Here is a 21,670-nt window from a genome sequence, read left to right on the forward strand (position 1 = left end):
ATCTCACTTACAGTCGAGTCAAAAGAATGACATATTTAGGAGCTAATTTAACCAAACAGGTGTGAGAGGCACACACTGAAAATCACAAAACGCAGTTGAAAGAGAGGAAAGCGTACTGAAATAAATGGAAAGACCTCCTGTGTTCATGGATTGGGCACTTGATGTTGTTAAGTTTGCGACATTCCCCAAATTGATCCAAGAAGCATTCAGTGTAATCCCTATTGATAGTCTAACTGCGGTGTTTTAGAAATTGAGAGGCTGATCCTGAGATTCATGTGGAAGTTGCAGGGACCCAGAATAGCTTAAACCATCTCGCAGAAGACAACCAAAAGTGGAGGACTCACGCATTCCGATTTCAAACATTATTTCAAAGCTCCAGTAATCAACATGATATCGTACTAATGTAAGGATGGACATAGAGATCAACGGAATAGAATTGAGAGTCCGGAAATAACCCATACAGCTATGGTGAGTTACTTGTTGGCAGCAGTGCCGAGACAGTTACATGGGGAAAGAACAGCCTTGTTAGCCAGTGGTGCTGGGACAACTAGGTGCTCACATTTACAGAAATGAGTTTGAATCCAAACGTCATAGTCTTAGGCAAAAATTAAGTCAAAAGGGAGCCAAAAATGTAAGAGCTAAAATTATCAGGCTTCTGTAAGAGAGCATAGGAGTATATCTTTGTGACGTTGGGTTGGGTGACGGATTCTTAGCTATGACGCCAAAGCACAGATAATAAATGCCAAATGGATAAAAGTGAACTTCATCAAAATTAGGAAAAAATTTTTCCTTTAAAGGACACCACAAGAATGTGGAAAAACAAATACAAAGAATGGGAGGAAATATTTGTGTATCGATAAGGGTCCAGTGTTCCGAATGTAGAAAGAATTCTTACCAATGAACAGTAAAAGGACAACCCAGTTAAAAATGGGCTAAGCATTTGAGTAGACATTTCTGTGAAAAAGATACACAAATATCCAAGAAGGACATGAAAAGATGTTCCAAAATGTTAGTCGTTAGGGAAACAAAACCTGAAAGCACAATGAATTACAACTTACCACCCACTAGTGTGGATAGAATTTCAAAAATGAAAATAAGAAGTGTTGGGGAGGATGTGCGGAAACGGAAATCCCCGTACATTGCTGGTGGGAATGCAAAATGGAACATCTGCTGTGGAAAACAGTTTGGCAGCTCCTCAAAAAGTTAAACAGAATTGCTGTCTGACCCAGTTATCCCACTCCTAGGTGTATATTGAAGACAAGTGAGGACATAAGCTCTCACAAAAACTTGTATACGAGTGTTCCTAGCCACCTTAATCACAACAGTCGAAGAGTGCAAACAGCCCAAATGCCAGCCATGTCATGAATCTATCACGTGTGGTGATACCATATCGTAGAATAATGTTCAGGCAAAAAAGAATGGAGCCATGATACTTGCCACAACATGGATGAATCCTGAACACGTTAAGCTAAGTGAAAGAAGCCATGCTCAAAGGCTGTGTAATGTGTGATCCTATTTAGTTGAAATAGCCAGAATGGACAAATCTGTGGAGACCTGAAGCCGAGTAGTGAATATCCAGAGTTCCTGGGAGAGGGGATTGGGGAGGGACTGCTAATGGTATAGGGTTTGTTCTGGAATTAGATATTGGTGACAGTTTGTCACAAAGGTGACAACCTTGTGCCTGTACAACTAAAAAGGGTGAATTTGATGGTACATGACTTGCAGCTCAATAAAATGAAAAAAAAATTAAATGAAAGCAGGTATGTACCTTTGAATAGGTTTTTGGCCATTTTTAGAAATGCGGTTGGCTGCACCCAAAAGTCATAGTAAGCTGTTCAAATCTTGCCTTCATCAGTTCGGTCATCAGAGGTGATCACTGTAGCCGGATGAGGTGTTTCCTTCTTGTCCCTGTTATCCGTATTGGCAAACTGCACGTGCGCACACATATACACGTACAGACCCTGGTTGACGTGGGAGTACTTCTTACATGCTACTCCCCATTTAAAAACATATATAAAAGTAAAATAAAAGCAAAATAAAGCTCTCTGGCCAGTACAGATTTGCTCCTCTCATTCCGTTCCAAGGCCAGTGGGTGCTCCACGGTGTGATGTGAACACTTCCATCTCTGATTTCCCCTTCCAAAGGGTGTTGACTACTAAGGGCCATTTAGAGTTTCTTTCCCCCAGAAATTTGCTCTTGTCATCATACACATAGCTCTGTGCCTGTGTAAGTATTTAAAACCTGTTGGTAGCAGTGGAGATTGCTGCATCAGAGGTTCCTTCAGTACAGAAATGTCTCCAAAGTACTTACTTGTGGACCTGATACTGTTCTAAATGCTGGGGAGACATCCCAGAAGACCCACACGTGCGCCTCGTTTCATGAACTGAAATCGTACTGAGGGTGGGGACAGGGTGGAATCAGATTTTGATTGATGCTGCCGCAGAACCCTGCGAAGTTCTTTTACCAATTCATGCTTCCCTCGGGGTGGCTGGGGTAACATATGCCCCTTTGCTGGCATCCTCAGCACCCCATTCGTGAAGCAGGGGCTGTTGACAGGAGGCTGAGCGCTTTCTCCCAGGCTGTCTACAAGATCGTGGAGTCTGCAGCTCGAATGATCCCTGTGGGGATTTTTTTTTTTTTAAGATTATTTATTTATTTATTTATTTATTTATTTATTTGACAGACTGAGATCACAAGTAGGCAGAGAGGCAGGCAGAGAGAGAGGGAGAAGCAGGCTCCCTGCCGAGCAGAGAGCCCGATGTGGGGCTCGATCCCAGGACCCTGACTCATGACCTGAGCCGAAGGCAGAGGCTTAACCCACTGAGCCACCCAGCCGCCCCCCCACCCCCGCCCGTGGGGATTTTAAAGAGTAGTGAGACTGATTGGGGCACGTGGACGGCTCAGTCGGTTAAGCATCTGCCTTTGACTCAGGTCATGATGCCAGGGTCCTGGAATCAAGCCCTGCATCGGGCTCACTGCTCGGCAGAGAGCCTGCTTCTCCCTCTCCTTGTGCCTGCCACTCTGCCTACTTATGCTCTCTCTCTCTCTGTGTCAGATTTATAAATAAATAAACAAACAAACAAACAAACAAACAGCGAGACCGAGATGGAACAATCCACTACCCATTTTAAGTGTATTCCCAGGTAGGGGGGGAGCTGGGGGTGATGTGACCCTGTCTGGGCAAATTACCAGAGTGTGCGGGGACAGGAGAGGGTGAGAGGTTGGTAGAGGAGCAGTGGGTAGTACCTGCCTGTACTGGGATGTACCACTGAGAGACCCAGAAGAAGCAGTCCACTTTGGGAGGGACAACTGGGAGTGAGGGAGCCTCGTGTTCCCAGAGAAACCATTGTGTGCAGGGTGCAGGGGAGCTCACTACCATGCAAGGACCTGTGCCTCCCCCGAGGTCACCGTCATCCCCCTTCTGACCCCAACCTGTCAGCTCTACAGATTCTAATCGAGTGGGGACCAGAGAAGGTGACAGTGGGGCACGTGAATGCTTCCCTGATGGGCGAGCAGGGCGGAGATGAAGGACACCAGTGGATCTGATTGGTCTAGATGGGATTGCCTACCAGGATCTTCCAGGGGAGAGAACTCCCAATGGCTGCAGGTCGGGGTGTCCTAGAGAGGTTAACGGTGCATAGGTGGGGCTTTGAAGAGTGGAGGTGGAAGTGGAGAGTTTGGAAACCTGCTGTGGAACCTCAGGCTGCTCATTCACAAAAAAAGGCTGAAGATACTGGCCAGGTCGGTGGGATCACTGGCTTTTATTCTGTCCTCCGGTCTGTCTTCCAGTTAGGTTTTTAAACAGTGGATACTGGATCCCACAATATGGGTATCAGCGCCCAATAAGCAATCACGAAATCTTTCTCCAGTGGCCCGTTATGTGCCCAGCAGACTACATGTGGGTCCTGGATGGGCAGAGATCGTTCGGAGACATACTCATGACATTCTCCAGACCAGGTTTCTCCAGGGAATCCGACAGTGACCCACTCAGCCCAAAGAAGTGAACACTTAGATGATGGGCCTTTAAGCGTTAGACAGGAGATGTTTGGGTGAGAGTAGGTAAGTAAGACATAGGGGGCTTCTCAAGTCAGTGAACTTCTCACCAGTCCTGACTGTATTCACACCTGAGTCTGAAAGGCTGCAGATGCAAGACTGGGTTCCTGTGCTCCCCGGTTCCCTGGGGAGTGGCCTCAGAGCTGGGCCAGTGTGTGTGTGTCCCCTGAGGAGGACAGGGTGCACCAGTTGGGCCCATATTAGCCTCTGTCCCCAGGTTCCACAGCCTCACAGTAGATACATGCGTGTGAGCAAAGAGCCCTGCTCTGGTGTTGGCCTCGTGGGGCGAGAAGAGGGGGGAAATGCATGCGCCTCACAGTTTGCACAAAGCCTGGCAGGAACTGGAGACCCTCGTGCCACCTTTCCCTTTAAAGCAGAATTAGGGATTGAGAGGAGGGGACGGGTTTCCTCTTTGGGGAGATGATAAGGTGGAGGGGTGGGTGGAGCAGGGGCACCCCTCAGCGGTCAGGTACGTGGTCTGTGGCATGTGTACCTGGCAGGGCAACGTGAACCCCTTCACCATCTCCTTCCCCGACTCGTGTTCACTGGCTTGCAGAGGATCTGCTGGCTGAAGGTGTCCCTTCTGTTCGGGGCTCCGGTGGACACTGGGAAAACCAGGTGGCTGCAGTGCCTGCAGGGTTTAGGAGCTGAGAAGGGTGAAGGGAGCACTGTGTTCAGGGTGAATGAGCCGCCGGCCAGACCTTCCTGAAGGCAGGGTGGCGGGGACTGGACCTACCCTGAGCAGCATGGGACTGTCCTGCTCCACCTTCCACAGCTTTCGCTCCTCAGCAGGTGGGCTCTGGGACCTTAAGGACAGTGTGAGTCTCCTGAGGATGGTATGAACACTGCCAGCCTAGACGATATCCCTATTTTGATGGGCGGAGGGCTCCACTGTGTGTCAAGCCTGGGGGCGGGGGCTGCCCTCCTGGGCGTGGCCTGGGCCTAGTGCAGCCTTGTCTTTGTCCAGAAACAGCCAGCAATGGCAAAACCTGTGAGTCATCCATCCTCTGGAAAAGGAGGTTCCTCGGGTGCCTGGACGGGCCCACTAGGATAGGGGCTAATACCCTGGAGACAGCCGTGTTCCTGAAAGGCTCTCTGTAATTCTGCCCTTCGGTCTCTGTATCTCACTTCTGGGGCTGGGTGAGACCTCACTGTGGCTCTCGTTGACATCTGTCTTGTATGGGGTGACTTTTCGTATTGAGAAGCAGGATGTCATTCCTCTGAGCTGGTTTGGGATCTGTCCAGGATTTGAGATGTCTGAGCTGTGTGAGGGTGTGCCGGCGTGTGAGATCACTGAGCTGTGGAGTGCCGTGTGTCCCAAGTGAGAGTTCTCTGGGCTGTTTAGGGCTTCCTCCCAGCGTGTGAGGTATTGGACCTGTTATGGGTGCAGGGTGCAGCATGGAAGGTGTCTGGGGCTGTGGCCGTGAAGTACTTTAGGAATTAGGGTTTGAGCTCTCCTGACAGTGTGTGTCGAGGTTGGCATATTTGAGCGCTTGGGGGTCCATACTCTAGGTTGTGAGATCACAAAGGTTATTTGTCACAGGACGGGGGTGTCCGAGTAAGCTCTGTGTTCACAGTACAGGTGCTCTGTGCTGTTTGTGCGTCTCCGTGCAGGGTCGTGAGCTCTGTGGTTGTGTGACACGCAGGGTGTGTGGTCTGTGAGCTATTAACTTTCTATGTCACAGGTTGTTAGGTTCCTAAAATGTATGTGGGTCTGTATTTTAGAATTGATTTGTCTTTGAGCTGTTTCTTGTCTCTCTCCTCATTTCTTGAGTTTCCAGGAGTTTGAATTCTGTGCCTTGTTTAATCTTGTATGTCCAGTGCATTGCAGTCTCCTTGCTGCCCATTCCTGGGTCTGGAGCTCATTCACTCCAGCTCCCAACAACCTGACTTCCTTGTCTAGGCCAGTGAGTCTGTGTGGTTGGCTTCCCTCGGTGTGTTATTGGGATCGTTTGGGTTTTGCTAGCTGTAGTGTGAGGTCCATGAGGTATTTGGGAGTCTGTGTCCAGGTTGTGATGCTTCCCAGCGGGGGGGGATATCCCGGTCCCAGGGTGAGGTCTCCTGTGTCTGTGGTGCTGTGTTGCAGGCATTGAAACTTCTGACCATGTGTCTGTTTATATCCTGACTGAGAGACGTTGTCACATACCGAGTTCAGACCTGAGGTGTTTGTGACCTCTGCCCAATGTTTCAGTCTGACAGCTGCCCAGAAAGACGGAGCTCGATCTGAATGAACCGCCAGGACTGATCCATTCCAGCTCCCAGTAACCTGGCTTCTCGACCATTGACTCTCTGTGGTGTGCTTCCCTCAGACCCTTCCCTAGAGTTGGGTTCTCCCAATCCAGAGCTGTAACTTACCTATTTCATGCAAATCTCAAGTACAGTTTAAAATGGTAGTCAGTGGGGCGCCTGGGTGGCTCAGTGGGTTAAGCCTCTGCCTTCGGCTCAGGTCATGATCCCAGGGTTCTGGGATAGACCCCGCGTCGGGCTCTCTGCTCAGCAGGGAGCCTTCTTACCCCCACCTCTCTGCCTACCTGTGATCTCTGTCAAATAGATAAAATAAAATATTTAAACTGGTAGTCAGTATCCAACTAAAAACACCAGAACCAGTGCTTCCCTAAAGATACTATTCACAAGACATTTTACTGAATCCCAAGAGGTTCCAGGTAAGAGACCCTGCGGCCTTTTGATAGAGAGTTGTGGGAAATTTCCTTCAAATACGGGATCTTTTTTTAAAATCCTTTCTCTTGCTGGTACCTTGAGAGGCTCAGGCAAGAAAGGCATTCAATTTTATGTTTTTGTTTTTTTGTTATGTTTTGTTATGTTTTGTTATGTTATGTTTTTTGTTTTTTGTTATGTTTTGTTTTTGACCAAACAAGCAAAACAACCCTAAAACACACACACACACCACTCAGTACACCCAGTAGTAAATAAAAGGAAATTGTATTAGAAATGTAAATGGAATCCTGTGACTAATTATAAAACTAAATTTCTGATCACATTAGATGTCTGTCAGGATTGGCTGTATTCCAGCCGACCAGACAGCCAAAGATGCCTTCTTTCTCCAGATCTTATAGGCTGCATCTTATAATCTGATTACTGCGGTCTAAGTAATTGTAAACAATGTAGGAATCACAGAGCCTATTAAAAGCATGTCTTTTCCTGTGTCACGTCATGACACCTCTGCCTCCCTCTCTGTGTGTGTCTCTCCCTCGCACCCCCCCCCCCCCACCTCTCCTCCTAGATGGAATTTCTCAGGAAATACAGGAGGCACTGCCAAGGAAACAGACTCTTTCTGACCCCGTGGAACGCTGACTGGAGCCCAGTGATGTCCCGGGCTCTAGCAATGCCCATTAGACGTCTCAGTCTCATCTCCGCTAAAAATGGCAACCTAATTAGAGAAAAGAGAACTACGCCATACGCAGATTCTCAAATCGCAGTCCTGATACAGCTGATCAAGGGCTTGTGAGAAAAACAGCTCTTCTTTCAGACAGCACCGGTCGCGCATGGCTCAGGGAGAACGCTAGTCCTGAGACACTAATGTGCGCACGGCCTGTTTAGGGAGATTCTCCATCTCTCGCTCAGGCCCTCGCTTTTGCTCGTTCTTTCCTGGGATCAGGTTCCCACCACCCCGCTGGCCAGCGCACCCCCTCGGTTCCTCAGCCCAGGCTGTGAAGGGCGCCTCCCAAAAATGGAAGGCTTAAGACTAAGACCACCGAGAGGAAAAGTCCTCCCGGCTTCCTAGACAGACCAGCCACGCGGGCGTACACACTCCCCAAAAGAGGAGAGGCTGCGTGACGTCATAGCAATGGACCCAGGGGCCCCCGAAGCCAGGTGCTTTTTAGCCTTTCTCGGGCTGTACGGGGCGGCGCGAGGCGGGGAGGGAGCCGGGAGTGTCCGGGGGCACAGTGGGCGCATCTCCGTGGACCTCAGCTTGGGTGCATGGAAACCCTGATGAGAGTGCCGGGGCGGGGGGGGGGGGGGGGGGGGGGGTTGTGCCTGCCCCCATGGCGGCGCATCAGAGTGACTGCACAGGACGAGTACGCATCAGAGTGACTGCACAGGACGAGTACTTCCTGTGGTCCCCGGGAGCCTTTCCGGGCGCTGCAGGTCACGTCGCGCGACGACGCATGTGGTTCTCAGCTGGGTGGGCTGACTAGGGAGGGGCTTCTCCATGACAGCCTGGGTAGGTCCCTTGCAGGGGCCACGCGTGAGATCTGTGTTACAAATTTTTGTTTTCTTACTAGGGGTTTTGCGTAGGCTGCGCATGCACGCTGGCAAAGGCAAAAACAAAACTAGCAGAGAACTTGTCTATTCAAGCTCTTGCAATCTGGAGAGCACCCCATCTAAAGGTCAGTGTGTGTCGGCGGGGTGGTTTTGTCTTTTCTTCGTAGGGAGTGAGCCTCCCAGAGGAAGACTGAAGGGCCTGAAAGGGGCCTGTGTTTCTGAGACGGACTGATGGGCTAACCTATGGCTCGTGTATTTTCAGGACGTTGCTTTGAATTTTTTTTTCTTTTAGCACTGACAATCCATGCTGCGTGTTGAAAACGCACAAGGCAGTTAAGTAAAACCCACCAATATATGGATAAGTAGAGAGAATCCCGTTTGACCCAAGGAGTACCTGACTGCCAAACAGCTCTGTGCTGTGCAAAGGAAGAATATTTTCCTAGACTAAATGAAACAAATTAGCTCTTCTTCCTAATTTTTAGTATCCTTCCCTTCCAGGTGAACCATCTCAGGCACAGAGAAGCTGGGTCAGCTCCCCCAAGTATTTGAGGTACTGAGTGGTTGAGTGCAGAGGCAGAGAACACACCACGTGTCCAGAACTGACTGCGTCCACCCGCACTCCCTATACATCTGCATCTCCTCCGGTGTTGCCAAATTCAGTGAAAAGCAACCTTCTACCCAGCTGCTTAGGCCGTTGATCCTTAAACCCCTCCTTCCTTGGGCAGCTGGGTAGATCAGTCAGTTAAGCACTGCCCTTGGCTCAGGTCATGATCTCCGGGTCCTGGGAGTCCCGCATGGGGCTCCTTGCTCAGCGGGGTGTCTGCTTCTCCCACTACCCTTCCCCCTGCTCACGTTCTCTCTCTCACACTGTTTCTCTCAAAATCAAGTCATCCTTCGGGGCGCCTGGGTGGCTCAGTGGGTTAAAGCCTCTGCCTTCTGCTCAGGTCATGATCTCAGGGTCCTGGGATCGAGCCCCACATCGGGTTCTCTGCTCGCAGGGAGCCTGCTTCCTCCTCCTCTCTCTCTCTCTCTCTGCCCACTTGTGATCTCTGTCTCTGTCAAATGAATAATAAAATCTTAAAAAAAAAAAAGCCCTCCTTCCTTGCTGCCTCTCTCACCACCCCTCAGTTACTAAGGCCTGTCATTCCAACTTCCTCCATCCTTCTAAATAAGATCTTGATACTTCTTCCTTCACTACGGTTCGATCCCTAGTCCAGATGACCCTCCTCTGTGCTTGATAATCACCACCAATCTTGACCCTTGGCCCCAAGTGTTTTCATCCCACTGTCTGAGGGACCTTTCTTAAATCCTAATCTGGTCTTGTCTGCCCTGCTCAAAACTCTGCAGGGGCATCCTCCTGTTTTTAAGATCACATCTGCCTCTTGGACTCGACACAGCAGGCCTTGCCTACCCTCAAATGCCTCGTCTTCAGCACACCGCCTCCTGGTCCACCCCACACCACATTTTCAGCCCCCTTCTGCCTCTTTCTGTTCAGCGGGTGGCCAGTGAACCCAGACGCTCTCTCTTCTCTCTGCCTCTCATTTCCCCAGCCCCACGCATGCCATCCCCTGTGGATCGAGGATTCACTTCATTTGCCTGATTCCTACCTGTGTTCAGCTCGCAGGCTCAGTAGAGGGCAATTTCCACTTAACGCGAGGAGTACCTGGATAAAAGGCACTGTTCACAGAACTTTGTACTGAAAAGAAGTGATGGAGATTCTGTTGTAAATGCCCCCAAATGAACAGAGGTTTTACTCTGGACCACAGTGAGCTAATTGGAAATGCAATCTGACAGCAATTTGGCCTTTCTGGAAAAGGCTTCCTTGCTTAGAATAGGATTACACTCGGCAAAGATCTCACCTCATTTTACATGGAGCCTTGGATCCACGTGACTCGGAGTTTGGAATGTGGCCCACATTTTCCAGTGTGAAGGGGTCCTTCCTTCCGGCGAGGAGGGATAAGCAGAAACATGGAAAGAATATGTCATTAGGGCACCTGTGACCCAGGACATTGAGCAGGCCTGCAGCCACCTCCCGTGGACTTTGTTTTGATGCGCTAGTTTTTCAGTGGAAGTTGCAGTCTGAGTTTTCTGGTGGGACAAGAGAAAGTATACGAACTGGTCTTTCCTTTACAAGGGTTTTGATTAATTTGTCCCTGTGGCCGTGGAGGAAGCAAGGATTAGCTGCCTGCTCCTGTGGGAACTCTCCAAGGGAGTCTGACAGTGCTTTTGTACGAGTTCCTAGGGGCCCCCACCGGGTGCCCGCAAGCCCTAGAGGAAACTCTGTTGGTCCCTCGAGCATCCAGTGGAGAGTATGAACCCACCACTGGTTTCTCCCTGCCATAGACTCAACTCAGCTATGAGGATTACCCGCATTCACTACAACCCCTGTAAGCACAGCCCACCGCAGCATGAAAAGAAGTGTGTGCCCTGGACGAGACAAAACGTGGAACCACCAGTCCCACCACTACCGCCGCAACTCCCAGGCCCGGCCAGAGGGTGGGACTAGACTCCCAGGGGCCTGGCCCACTTTCCTCCATTGCTGACGTGTCTCTAACACAGGGCGCGGTGTGATTACCTCTTCCCCGCAGCCTAGGTCTTGAGGAGCTAAGGTGTGCGTGGTAGATACTGTGTGATTACCCAGGGACTCGGGTAGGTCTGAAAGCCCAGCGTCCTTAGACGGGGAAGCAAGCCAAAAGGGGTCAGTGGCTGATGCAGGAGACGGGGGATCTGGAAATCCCACCTCCGTTTTGCCTGACTCGAAAGTCAGTCTTGGCGCTCACGACGACAAACCTGGATTGTGTTTCAGTTGCTGAAATGCAGATTCTGTTCCACCACTGCACAGTCATCGTGGTCCCAACACGGTGTCCACCTTGAAACGCAGGTCCCCGGCAGGGTAAAGCAACCCCGAAAGGTTCTAAGACTCTGTGTCTGCCCTCTGAGGAGCGGCCCCGAAGCAACAGCCCTGGAGTTCCTTGGCGTGGGAGGCTTCTTGCCTCAGAGCCCACAGCCGAGCAGGGCTTCAGCTTCCAGCGTTCCCCTGTAGAGAGGCCCTTTGCCACGTTAGAGGGACTTCTGCGATCCACCCGCCTCCCCAAACTCGGTCTCCACCAGTCCCACTCTGTTCCCCAGAGACCAGGAATGGAGAGGCAAGCAGAGCCAGAGGAACTGCTTTTGGCAGCTGCGTCACCGCCGCGGAGCTGGACAGAGGGCAGTGCTGGTTGGAGCTCGGTAGACCGAGGCCGGAAATCTGGCTCTGCCTGTGGGGATCTCTGGGTTTTTTCAGCTGGCAGGTCTGGGAAATGTGGGTGATCCGAGTGCCTGCCTCATCAGCCTCCACCCCTGAGAAGTGGGTCCTGACCACACACACGCATACACTTGGAGAGGGGGAAGACGCCCTCCTCTTGTGTTCCTAAGGTACTGAGACTTAAATTCCACCATCAGTGTTCTCCCATAACATGTGGTGGTCATCTGCTGGCAGATTCAGCCTACCTCGTCCCTGCATCCCCAGACTGTGTCCAGGAAGCTGACGCATGGTGTTCAGGTGGTGCTTAGAGCACGTTTCGTCAGCGAATGAGGGACCCTGACCCAAGGAGACCTTGTGACTTCACCATAAAGGGTAGCTATCGCACCAGCTGTTTCTGGATTACAAATGGAGGAAACGGGACATCTCTGTAGTCAGATTCTCTTTGGGAGGAGGAGGAAGGTTGCATCTTTTGTACCACCTCTAATGGCAGATGCTTAAAAGAAAAACTGCGGGGCTATAAAGATCTTTTAATTGTGTGGGACACTCTGTCGCCCCATCAGCCACAGTTCTGATCTCACAGTGGGACTTGGATCATGATCCTCGGAGGACCAGTGAGCTCAGAGGATGTCTTCCAAGGGACCGGTGCACACAGCAGGTGCCCACAGTGATGTGTCCAACAGGTGGACTGTTGAGTGAATTCAGGCTGCTAATTAAGGGTGTGATGCTATGGCTAGAGCGCAAATGCCCTTGGGGACAGGGTCACGGGCTCCCAGGTGAAGGGTGTGTCGGTCCGGGGGTGGGGGGGTGCTGTCAGCCTCTCAGGGAGGTGCTCTTCCTCACTGTCCTTCCAGCTCTTGGCCACACGTGCCTCTTCTCTGAATGGTCTTCTCGGTGGCCCTCCTCTGCCTACCTTCCAGCCTGATGCAGGCTGTCACTCAGCATCTGGGATCTGTCGGTATCCTTTGTGGTCCAGCCGACTGAGTTGAAGCTTCCTCACCCGGCAGGATCTGCTGTCCCGCTTTCTGTGAGGCTCTCATTCCCTGTCCAGCCCCCCGACAGTACCTGCCCTGTGGCCCGGCAGCCTCTGCTCCAGACACTTCTTCCTCAGTGTTCCCTCTTGTCTGGAAAGTCCTGACCCAGATACCTGCCTCTCGGACTCCTCTCCCTGTTCACACTGTTGGTGGAAGGTCGCCTCCTCGACAAGCCTGACTGATCTCACTCCCCTGGGGTTACTTTCTAGGTTAGGCTTTGGAGCTTACAGATCACCCGGAGAGGCAGCGCCACCAGGGGCGCTTACATCCGGAGTCAGGATGCACCTGGGCTGCAGTTCCGTCTCTTGCTGCAGGTGAGCTCTTGAGATGTCACTTACCCTCCCCGCACGGGCCTTTTCTCCTTTGGGACCATGGAAGATACACGGATTCTGCGGGGTTGATACATCAAGTGAGATGTTGAGAAAGGGCCTCACATTCTCCTTTATTCCTTTTGGTAGATATTCGTGAGTGCCCCCTGAGGTTGAGGCTCTGATGGGTGAACAAGACAAAGTCCCTGGACTCTGCCAGGGCCTGGGCTAGTGAGCGAGCCAAACAGTCCGCCTCTGACGGCTGGGTGGGGTTTGGGGCTGGGAAAGGGGAAACGCAGGGTGTTGTGGAAGTTCAGCGGAAGGTCTGCTGCCCGGGATGTAGGAAAGAGGGAGAAGGCGGCTCGCTGATAGAAATGCTGCCTGAATCCCCAGACGGGGGTAAGAGGCGAAGGGCTTCCTCACTGCCGTTACCTTCCCAAACGTTTCGTGCAGGACAGGTGTGGCATCACCCTCCAGTCCTCCTGGCTGAATGAGAGGAATGAGGGTGTGAGCCGGTGCTGGCCAGTGGGAAAGGAAGAGACTGTTTGCTGGGAAACTCTGTTGTTCATACAAAAGATACAGGGCTGGGAAGTCTCTTTTCTGCACTGGACCTTGCTGTATCTGGATGTTGGTCTTGGAACATCTGTTCCAGAAACGGCCACATCAGAGCTGGAAAGAACCTACGTCCTTGATGGCATCACTGGACCCCAGAGTGTGCCCACCTGCACCCACCCTTCTGATTTCGTTTGTGGGACTGTGACTTGCCTTTGTGCTCAGGCCTGTTTGCAGAGGGGTCTCCTTACTCACAGCACGAAGCTGACTTCCTGATACGGTGAGCATCATGGGGTCTGGTTCTCTGTTGTTTTGTGGAACCCACACCATATAATGAGTAAGGACACAAGCTCTGACCCTAGACACCCTTCCTTCCAACCCAGTTCTGCCAGTGTCACGTCCTCTGGAGGAATTTACTTGGCCCTCTGTGCCTTACTCTGCTCACCTGTGAAATGGGTTTGTTATTCTTTGTAATAACACCACCAGACAGAGAAGGTTGCATTTCTGAGTACATAATGAGGTCATGTAGAGATGGTTCACAGAATTGGGCCTGGCACGTCCCCTGTCATTACAACCACAGAGGCCGCCACGGGGTAGGTTGCAGGTGATGCTTCACACTGAATGAGCCACGGCCAAGAACATGGAGATGGCATCGGACGTGTCTCTTCAGCCCCAGAGACTCTCTTTCTGTGCCACTGTCTTCTCATCCTTGGTGTCACGCACGGATGACCCCTCACCAGAAGGCTGGCCTTCCCACTGTGGGTCTCCCGTTTGGCGGAACACAAATATACATCATGTTCCATCATGTGTATGAATTCAGGTCACTCCCGTCCCGTCCTCAGATAGCTAGGGGCTGCTTCTGGCGCCGTGGGGGGTGGGTAAGGGGAAGGGTAGGGCAGGGCAGGTAACAGAGCATGGGACGCTCTGGGAGTGCCGCGTGGCATCGGCAGTGCTCTGTGTCCTGATGCCTGCCTTGATCTCCAACTCCCCTCCCTGTACCCCGGCATTCGGTTGACAGTCTCACCCGATTGCAGGGCAGACCCTGCCACATCAGTCTCTCTCCTTCAGCCTCAAATTGCTCCGGGTCCCTCTGCCTCCCCGAGGTTTGTTGGGAGACCCGCAGGAGACAATAGATAGGAACCATGTAGCTGACATTACCTGGCACGTGGAAGGCACTGAGTAAGCGGCAGCATCATCTGTCCTGCTTCTGTAATCCATAGCAGCTGGCCTGCAAATGGTCTGATCTCCTCCTCTCTCGGGCGGCTGCTCACGTCCCATCGTGTATGTGTGCCACCCCTCCTGTATCCGCTCCTCTGCTGGCTGACGGTGGGTGCTTTCCAGTCTCCTGGCTCCTGGTTGGAGAAAGCTGCAGTGCACCCGGGGATTGCGGACGTCTCTTGGAGATGCCGATCTCCGTTCTTTTGGACATATACCCAGGGGTGGGATTGCTGCATCACATGGTAGGGGTTTTGGTTTTGTAGTTCTTGCTGCTTTGGAGGCGGGCACCCTGCTGTGAACAAGCACCTGTGACAGTTTCACTTTTAACTTTGTGAGGAACCTCCATACCACTTTCTGTCGTGGCTGTGCCAGTTTGCATCCCACCGACGGGGCACAAGGCACAAGGGTTCCCGTGTTCTTGCTTGCCCAGTGACACTTGTGATCTGCTGTGTTTGGTAGTTGGTTTGACGAGACCCATCCTCACGTGTGCAGCCCGACATCTCACTGTGGTGTTCACATGCCTTTCGCTGATGATTGGGGATGTGGAGCCACGTTCCACATGCCTTTTGGCCACTTGTGTGTCTTCTTTGGGGAAACGTCTATGCAGATATTTCGCCCGTTTTTACATTGGTTTGCTTGTTTTCTTGCTATTGAGTTAGAAAAGTTCGTTATACATGGGGAAAATCAGCTCCTTGTCAGATACCGTAGTTTGCAAATGTTGTGCCCATTTTGCAGACTGCCTTTTCGCCTTGTTGGTGGTTTCCTTTGCTGTGCTGAAGCTTTGAAGTTGCATGTAGCCCCACTTGTCTGTTTTTGCTTTTCTTGCCTGTGCCGTGGGTGTTGATTCCACGAGATCGTCACCAAGACCCATGTCCTGCAGCTTTTTCCTCTGTGTTTTCTTTCAGGAGTTTCCAGTGTGGGGTCTTGTATTTAATCTTCAGTCCCCTTTGGGTTGATCTTCGTGTGTGGCGTAACAGAGGGTTCAGTGTCATCCTTTTGCACGTGGGCCTCCAGTTTTCCCAGCGCCGTTTGACAGAGTGTCCTTTCCCCGTTGCGTGTTATTGGCGTCCTCGTCAAGGTCCGTTGACTGTCTATGCCTTGGGTTTATTTCTGGGTTCTGTTCTGTTCCATTGGTCTGTGTCTGTCTTTCTGCCAGTACCGTACTGCTTTACTTGCTCCAGCCTTCAGACTATGTTTGGAAGTGAAGAACTTTGGTACCTCCAGCTGTGTTCTTCCTCAGGGTGGCCTTGGCCGTCCTGGGTCTTGTGTTGTTCCAGATGCCGTTTGGGATTGTTTTTCTATTACTGAGAAATGCCACTGGGGTTTTGATAGGCATAGCATGGAGTCTGTCATTTTTCTTTCTAATCTTTCATCTTAAACTGTAATTGACTAATTAGTCAATTGACATTGACTAATCAGTTATATGCCAGATCTGAGGATTGCCTTAGTTGGTTTTCACTTACTGAACCTCCCTTGCTTTCCTGAGCTAACCCACTTGATCATGGTGTATTTTCTCTGAACAGATTGCTGGATACCACTGCTGGCATTTTGTTGAGGAATTTTGTGCTTGTGCTCAGAAAGAATGTTGGTTGGTAGTTTTTCCTTTCTTGGTATCAGTGAAACTCTAGCCACAGAAATCACTTGCAAGTGTTTCCTTCACTTCGTTTTCTGGAGGAAATTGTGCAGAATTTCTGCGTGTGTCTGTTTTTCCTGTCGATACTTGGGAGAGTTCACTGGCAATACCGTCTGGGATTGTCGTCAGAGGTTTTAAACAACCGATTCAATTTCTGTAAACGGTACGGAATTGTGCACGTTATTTTGCCTCAGGTAAGTTTTAATAGTTTATCAGTTTGCTAGTTGTCGCATTTATATATGCAGATTTGAATGTAACACTGCCTTCTTATTTCTTTCATATTTGCTGGGTCTCTAGCTAAATGTCCTCTTTCATTCCTGCTATTGGTAACCTATTTTTTCTCTCCCTCTTTTCTCTCTCTTTCTCCAGTTTTCTTGAGATAGAATTGACACAGAGCAGCGCAGAAGGGATACAACATAATATTGTGACTTACACATATCATGAAAGGATTACCTCAGTAAGCCTAATTGACATCCACCATCTCCTATAGATGGAAAAAGAAGAAAAAGAAAACGGTGTTTTCCTTGTGAAGAGAACTCTTGGAATTTACTGTCTAACAACTTTCATCTATACCACATGGCGGTGTTAACTAGAGTCATCTTGTTGTACATTATGTCCCCAGTACTTATTTATCTTGTAACTGGAAGTTTGTTCCTTTTGACCACCATCCTCCAATTATTCCTCCCTCCCCAGATCGCCACCTGTGATAACCACAAATCTGATACCTGTTCCTATAAATGTGGGAGGTTTTTTCCAGTCCTCTGTATGAGTGAGGTCATACCGTATTTGTCTTTCTCTGACTTACTTCACTTAGCATAATGCTTTCAAGGTCCATCTCTGTTGTCACAAATGACAGGATTTCCTCCTCTTTTATGGCTGAATCCTGTGTGTGTGTGTGTGTGTGTGTGTGTGTGTGTGTGTGTTTTCTTGATCCATTTACCCATCAAGAACACCTAGATTGGGTCCCGAGTCTTGCTTATTGTAAATAATGCTGCTGTGAACATGGGATGCCGATATGTCTTTGACATAGTAGTTTCATTTCTTTCAGATACATTCTCAGGAATGGAATGTCTGCATCATATGGTAGTTCTGTTTTTAATTTTTAGAGGAATCTCCATACCGTTTTCCATACTGACTGCGCCAGTTTGCAGTCCTGCCAACAATGCAAAAGATTTCTTTTATTTTTAAGATTTATTTATTTGAGGAGAGTGCACTGGGGTGGGGGGACAGAGGGGGAGGGAGACTTAAGCAGACTCCCTGCTGAGCGTGGAGCCCGATGCGGGGCTTGACTGCACAACCCCGAGATCGCAACCTGAGCCGAAACCAAGAGTCAGACGCTCAACCGGCTGCACCATCCAGGCGCCCCATGATTTCTTTATTCTCCACGTCCGAGCCAGCGTTTTTATCTCCTGTCTTTTTGCTGCTAGCCATTCTAACAGGCGTGAAGTGATAGCTCATTGTGGTTTTGAATTGCATTTCCCTGACGATTAGTGGTTTGGAGCAGCTCTTCATGTCCCTACTGGCCATCTGTACATCTGCTTTAGAAGAATGTCCGTTCACATCCTTTATCCGTTTTTAAATCGGATTACTAGCCTTTTTGCCGTGGAGTTGTATGCGTTCTTTGTATATTTTGCATCTGACCCCCTGGACAGATACATGGTTTGCAATACCTTTTCCCGTTCCATAAGCTGTCTTTTCACCGGTGGTGGTTTCTTTGATGTGCAGCTTTTTAGTTACATGTAATCCCGCTGCTTTCTTTTTGATTTTATTTTCTGTGCTTTGGGGGTCAGGGCCGAGAATTCATGGCCAAGACCCATGTCGAGGAGCTTTTTTGTTCTGTATCCTCCTAGGAGTTTTATAGTTTCTGGTCTTCCGTTGAAGTCTTTAATCTACTTCAGGTAAATTGTTGTGTGTCTAAGTCAGGAATCCAGCTTTCTTCTTTGACGTGTGAATATTCCATTCTCACAGCACCATTTATTGAAGAGACTGTCTTTTCTCCATTGAGTATTCTGGACACCTGCGTCAAATATTGGTTGACCATATACGCCTGGGGTCATTTCTGGGCTCTCAGTTCTGTTCTGTTGGTCTGGGTGTCGCTTTTTATGCCAGGACCACACTGTTCTGATTTCTCTGGCTTTGCCATATGGCTAGAAAGCAGGAAGTGGAATGTATCTTGCTTTGTTCTCCTCTCTGTTTTTCTTCTTTTCTTTCATCAGTCCTGTGAGAAGTGTATCAGTTTTATTGATTATTTCAAAGAGGCAACTTCTGATGTGAGTCCCTCTAATGTGCCTTGTTAGAAATGCCATTGATTTCTGTTCTTAGGCTTTGGTAAATTCTTATTTATTCTTACAGGGGATGGATTTTGAAATGGTTTCCACAGGCTTGAGTGTCCTTTTTAAGTAGGTGAAAGCCAGTGAAAATGGAAAAGAATGTGTCCTTCCCTGTGGTGGAAATGCTTTGATTTTAGCAAAAGTCTGCTTTTCGAAGGTACACGAACACCTAGAAGGAGAGCACATGCCGGTCACCCATGGATTGTTGTTAAAACGATGTTTGAGAACGTTCATAAAACGTCAGCAGGGGATTAGCGTGGTTGACTGCAGGGCATCATTGGCCATGACAGGTCACGTGGACGCGATAGCGGATCTCGCTTCTGAGACTCTGATTCTGTGCCGTCAGTATTCTGAGCTCTTGGAACCGCATTATCTCACTGAGAGCGCAGAACAGCCCTCGCAACCGGGGCTCATTACTGTCCCCATTTCACAGATAGGAGACAGAGGCACACAAAGGTTAAGTCAGGGGAATTATAACGGACTTTCTCTCTTCTTTTTTTTTTTTTTTTTTCCCTCTCTCCTTTTATCACCACGTGCTGCAGTCTGGGTTCTTCCGGCTGTGCGCATCCCTCGCTACCTTCCATCTCTGTGAGAACCTTCATCTTCTTCCTTCCTTCCTTCCTTCCTGTCTAGACCCAAGGACCAGGTGGCGCTGTGAGCACCGACTACACCTCCATGGATCCAGTCCAGAAATACAACTCCACGTTGACTCCTGAATCTTCCCCAATGATCTCTGAAGAGACTTCCCGGGAAGTCACAGCAGCCTCCCCTCCTTCCTTCTCAGAACTGCTGATGATGGGCCTCGGTGACTTCAAAACCAGTGCGGGCACAAAACACCCTGCCCCTCTGCCAGAGGGGCTGCTCCAGCAGCGCTACAGGGATGAGAAAACCCTCCAAGAGAGGCGGTGGGAAAGGTCAGCGTCCCCTCAGAGGAAGAGAACCCTTCTGGGGCACATGAGACGGCGACACCTCGATCACGTGGCGCCTTACCAGGTCGAGAGGAAGGCCAGGATCTCCTCCTTGGGGGACCGAGATCAGAACAGATTCAGATGTGAATGTCGATACTGCCAGAGCCACAGGCCCAGTGCCTCTGGGATGCCTGCAGAGAGGAAAGGGGCCCCGCATCCTTCCTCCTGGGACACACTGGTGCAGGGCCTCAGTGGCTTGACCCTCAGCCTGGGGACCAGCCGGCCCGGCCTTCTGCCCGATGGGGTGCTCCAGCAGCAGGAGAGAGAGGAGAAACTCCAACGGGAGGTGCAGCAGGAAAGCAAAAGAATGTTCCAGAGGCTCCTAAAGCAGTGGTTGAAAGAAAACTGAGGCTCTCGTCCTCGCGTGACAGAGATCGCAAGGGATTCAGAGGTGGAGGCTGGCGTGGCCAGATCCTGAGCGTGGAATCCTTTTGGGGACCAAAGAGTGAGCACTCAGAGAAGTCAGAGGAGGAACAAGAGCAGCGTGAGGACTGGACACTCTGTCCGTGTGAGCATGGATCCAATCCCGGGAAGGTCCTGCTCTTTCCTGCCTGGAATTTCTGTATCACCGTGGGGCTTTCTAGGGGATGCTGCGTACCAGGGGCCCTTAACTTCTGTATCACGGCTCCCATGATGCATGTTGTCCCTTTCCCACCCCAGATCTCTGACTCTCCTCCCTGCCTCGTTGTCAGTAAGATGTAGGGTTTCTCTGTAGCATGAATGCCCTGATGACGGCCATGTGCTTTTGTGCCGTGTCACCGACTGCCTCCCAGAAGCAGCACTAGGTCTGCTGGGATGCCCGTGCGCTCAGCTGGGCTCCACTTCCAAGAATCTGGCGCTAAGCCAGGCGCGGAAAGGGACGTAGAACTGGAACGTGGTGGTTCACCATTGTGTTCTCTGTGTAAGCCATCGTGAATGTGCTGAGCTAACTGTAGGTCCACGTTTCCCTGCTTCGTGACATTGATAGTATTCCCCTATGCGGAATTTCTGACGGTTTCCCTCATCACGCACACCAAATAAATACACGTGTGAATGGAAAATAGCTCTGGGGTTCTGGTTTCTTGATCCCTGTTGCTTTCTTCTTTGTTAGATCTGAGATCACAACATTTAAATCCTAGAGCAGCAGATCACACTTTCTGAGGAGGAGCTCTGAACTGTGCGGCTTCGCAGCAGGGGCTGGGGAGGGCACCCGGGGACAGCATCCCGTCACCGTTTGCGGCCCTGCAGTGGGACCAGCCTTCACATCATCCAGGAGCAAGGGGAAGAGAGCCTTCCTGCCCACAGAGAGCAGGAGGCAGCGTCCGCTGCCCACGGTAGGAGGTCCCGCGGGATGGTGCCGGTTCCCCTGGCCTTAGGATCTTCAGGTGCCACTCCTCCTCCGTTGCCTGGTGTCGCTGGGTTGGTGCGTGGGAATACCAGTTCCGGGCCTGCTGCGGGACAACCAGAGCATCGTTCAGTTACTGAAGAGTCATTTTAGGATTTAGACAATGTGCCTTTTCAGTTCAGGAGGCATAAAAGAATCCATCTGCCTTCCTTCCCCAACACACACAACACACAACACACAACACACACGCGCGCGCGATCCAGGGCTATGTACCCAAGAAGTGCCCGTGCAGTTCCTCTGAATGGACGGTAAATTGCTTTCTTTCAGGCTCTGTGTTTAGGTAGTCCCCGGAGCTGGGTTGTTGCCAACATCTGTGAGTCTCCTGCAGAGGGAGGTGACTTGAGCACAGGTACGTTTCTTATGTTCTGAACTTGGGATCTTGTCCCAGAGCTTAGGAGCTCATCTGACCCCGCCAGGGTTGTCTCCCACTTGCAGGGAGAAGGTAAATAAAGCAAGCCTTTTCTTTTTCTTTTTCTTTTTTTTAGATTATTATTGATTTATTTATTTGAGAGAGAAAGAACATGAGTGGGGAGGGTAGGGGCCGAGGAGAGAGAGAAGTCCACTCCCTGCTGAACAGGGAACCTGCCACGGGGCTCGATCCCAGGACCCTGAGATCGTGACCTGAGGCAAAGGCAGACGCTTAACCGACTGAGCCACCCAGGTGCCCTCAAGCAGGACTTTTCTTTCCTGAATCTCTGAGGCCTCAGTGCAGACTGGTCATTTGG

At 50.5% G+C, this 21,670-nt stretch overlaps 1 protein-coding gene across 35 annotated transcripts in view; it reads left to right on the forward strand.

Annotated features, from left to right (window-relative positions):
- FAM156B (family with sequence similarity 156 member B) overlaps positions 1-20,601 on the forward strand; it is a 41,259-nt gene extending 20,658 nt beyond the window's left edge. For 7 of the 35 annotated variants that reach the window (XM_045995872.1, XM_045995868.1, XM_045995870.1 and 4 more), the window contains 4 exons: positions 283-468; positions 8,298-8,402; positions 12,762-12,866; positions 19,227-20,601. In XM_045995872.1, the coding sequence (XP_045851828.1) occupies positions 466-468; positions 8,298-8,402; positions 12,762-12,866; positions 19,227-19,910 (897 nt within the window). In that variant the 5' untranslated portion in view covers positions 283-465 and the 3' untranslated portion in view covers positions 19,911-20,601. Of the gene's footprint in view, positions 1-282; positions 469-1,244; positions 2,698-8,297; positions 8,403-8,775; positions 8,828-9,308; positions 12,202-12,761; positions 12,867-13,313; positions 13,693-16,632; positions 16,721-19,135 lie in introns of those variants that run through there. The other 28 variants (XM_045995889.1, XM_045995895.1, XM_045995899.1 and 25 more) reach the window with 20 other exon arrangements.
- Positions 20,602-21,670: the final 1,069 nt, after the last annotated feature.

This window comes from Meles meles, chromosome X, assembly GCF_922984935.1.
Source record: "Meles meles chromosome X, mMelMel3.1 paternal haplotype, whole genome shotgun sequence".
In the NCBI taxonomy this organism is placed as follows: Eukaryota; Metazoa; Chordata; class Mammalia; order Carnivora; family Mustelidae; genus Meles; species Meles meles.